The 2500-nt window shown below is 45.2% G+C and overlaps 1 protein-coding gene across 6 annotated transcripts in view; it reads left to right on the forward strand.

Moving 5' to 3' along the window:
- Positions 1-2500, forward strand: part of dock3 (dedicator of cytokinesis 3) — a gene marked incomplete at both ends in the record, with an annotated part of 160152 nt that overhangs the window by 92598 nt on the left and 65054 nt on the right. For all 6 annotated transcript variants that reach the window (XM_080545853.1, XM_080545854.1, XM_080545855.1 and 3 more), the window contains 2 exons: positions 1441-1522; positions 2125-2185. In XM_080545853.1, coding sequence (XP_080401979.1) covers positions 1441-1522; positions 2125-2185 — 143 coding nt within the window. The remainder of the gene's footprint in view (positions 1-1440; positions 1523-2124; positions 2186-2500) is intronic.

The raw sequence follows: 2500 nt of genomic DNA on the forward strand, positions 1-2500 counted from the left end.
GTGTGTGTGTGTGTGAGCAAAAGGAGGATGTGTCCTTCTAGTGACCTGCTGCACCTCTGATTCCATTATAGTGGATTACTGCAGACAGGAAGTCCCTGGCATGTCTGTGAGATCTGATTAAACCTGTCCTGTGTGTGCGTGTATGTGTGTGTGTGTGTGTGTGTGTAGGTGAGTGTGAGTGTGCGTGTGTGTGTAGGTGTGTGTGTGTAGGTGAGTGTGAGTGTGCGTGTGTGTAGGTGTGTGTATAGGTGTGTGTGTGTAAGTGAGTGTGAGTGGGCGTGTGTGTGTAGGTGTGTGTGTATAGGTGTGTGTGTGTGTAAGTGAGTGTGAGTGTGCGTGTGCATGTGTGTGAGTGTGTGTGTGTGTGTGTGTGTGTGTGGGCCCAGCCTCCTCCACCACAGCCTCCTCACCCGGTTGGACCCAAGGACAGAAGCACACCCGTGTCAACCCTGTCATCCAGCTTCCTGCTCTGACTCAGTTCCTACCTCAGCAATGATGCTCATTGGCTGATCTCTACTTCCTGTGTGGGCTAATACACAAGCAGTGTTAGTATTGATAGGCTGTTTGTTGTACTGGGGTTGTGTGTGACTGGCTACGAAAATGAATCAAATGGCATCGCAACGGAATTGGAGACTGTCGCTGTTTACGAATGGTGACCTTTTAATGCCGTTGAGTTCTCTTTGAAACGTTTCATGTTGAGCACGCTGTTGTGAATTGGGTGATTCATCAAGATCAAGGCGATGGTGGCTGTGAATCTCTTCACACATTGTTTCTGTGGTCTCAGTGAGAAGTTCATAAACTCTTCACACGTTGTTTCTGTCTGTGGTCTCAGTGGGAAGTTCATAAACTCTTCACACGTTGTTTCTGTCTGTGGTTGCAGTGAGAAGTTCATGTTGTTTCTGTCTGTGGTTGCAGTGAGAAGTTCATGGTGTTTCTGTCTGTGGTTGCAGTGAGAAGTTCATGTTGTTTCTGTCTGTGGTCGCAGTGAGAAGTTCATGTTGTTTCTGTCTGTGGTCGCAGTGAGAAGTTCATGTTGTTTCTGTCTGTGGTTGCAGTGAGAAGTTCATGGTGTTTCTGTCTGTGGTCGCAGTGAGAAGTTCATGTTGTTTCTGTCTGTGGTTGCAGTGAGAAGTTCATGGTGTTTCTGTCTGTGGTCGCAGTGAGAAGTTCATGGTGTTTCTGTCTGTGGTTGCAGTGAGAAGTTCATGTTGTTTCTGTCTGTGGTTGCAGTGAGAAGTTCATGTTGTTTCTGTCTGTGGTTGCAGTGAGAAGTTCATGGTGTTTCTGTCTGTGGTTGCAGTGAGAAGTTCATGTTGTTTCTGTCTGTGGTCGCAGTGAGAAGTTCATGTTGTTTCTGTCTGTGGTCGCAGTGAGAAGTTCATGTTGTTTCTGTCTGTGGTTGCAGTGAGAAGTTCATGGTGTTTCTGTCTGTGGTTGCAGTGAGAAGTTCATGGTCAGGCTGAATAAGAACGGCGGGCCGAAGAATCCGGAGAAGGTGGACCGTCTGTGTGCTCTCTTCACGGTAAGACCCACACACACACACACACACACACACACACACACACCCTACCATCACCACACATCCTCAGACCCCCCTCCTACCTCCACCTCACCTTCCCCACCTCCCACCACAGAGAGTCCCTCAGATAACCAACAGCATTTCTGTGATCATCGAACAGCCGTTTCCAGAATGTCTGTCAAGTGTGTAGAAGAATGTATTTTTAGTGTGTGAAGAATGTCTGTTTAGTGTATATAAGAATTTCTGTTTAATGTGTAGAAGAATGTCTGGTTAGTTAATGTCAGTTTAGTGAATGTCTGTTTAGTTAATGTCAGTTTAGTTAATGTCTGTTTAGTTAATGTCAGTTTAGTTAATGTCTGTTTAGTTAATGTCAGTTTAGTTAATGTCAGTTTAGTTAATGTCAGTTTAGTTAATGTCTGTTTAGTGAATGTCAGTTTAGTTAATGTCAGTTTAGTTAATGTCAGTTTAGTTAATGTCTGTTTAGTTAATGTCTGTTTAGTTAATGTCAGTTTAGTTAATGTCAGTTTAGTTAATGTCTGTTTAGTGAATGTCAGTTAAGTTAATGTCAGTTTAGTGAATGTCTGGTTTCCGCTCTCTGGTTTCAGGATCTCAGCAACAAGGACATGAAGAGGGACCTGTACATCGTCTCCCAGGTCATCAGGACTGGTAAGCTGTGTGTGTGTGTGTGTGTGTGTGTGTGTGTGTGTGTGTGTGTGTGTGTGTGTATGTGTGTGTGTGTGTGTGTGTGTGTGTGTGTCACCTGGCAGCAGCAACAAACAAGGGGAGGCTGTCTTGTTCTCCTCATTTTTTAAATAGGCTTCCCTCACACACACACACACACACACACACACACACACACATATACGCATGCATATAAAACAAAGACCTCTACACATACACCGCTCACTGCACACACAAACACACCACACAGCGCACAAACACTTGTGCGCTCGCGACCACACACACACACACACACACACA

Source organism: Nansenia antarctica (assembly GCF_963989245.1).
Source record: "Nansenia antarctica genome assembly, chromosome: 15".
Classification (NCBI taxonomy): Eukaryota; Metazoa; Chordata; class Actinopteri; order Argentiniformes; family Microstomatidae; genus Nansenia; species Nansenia antarctica.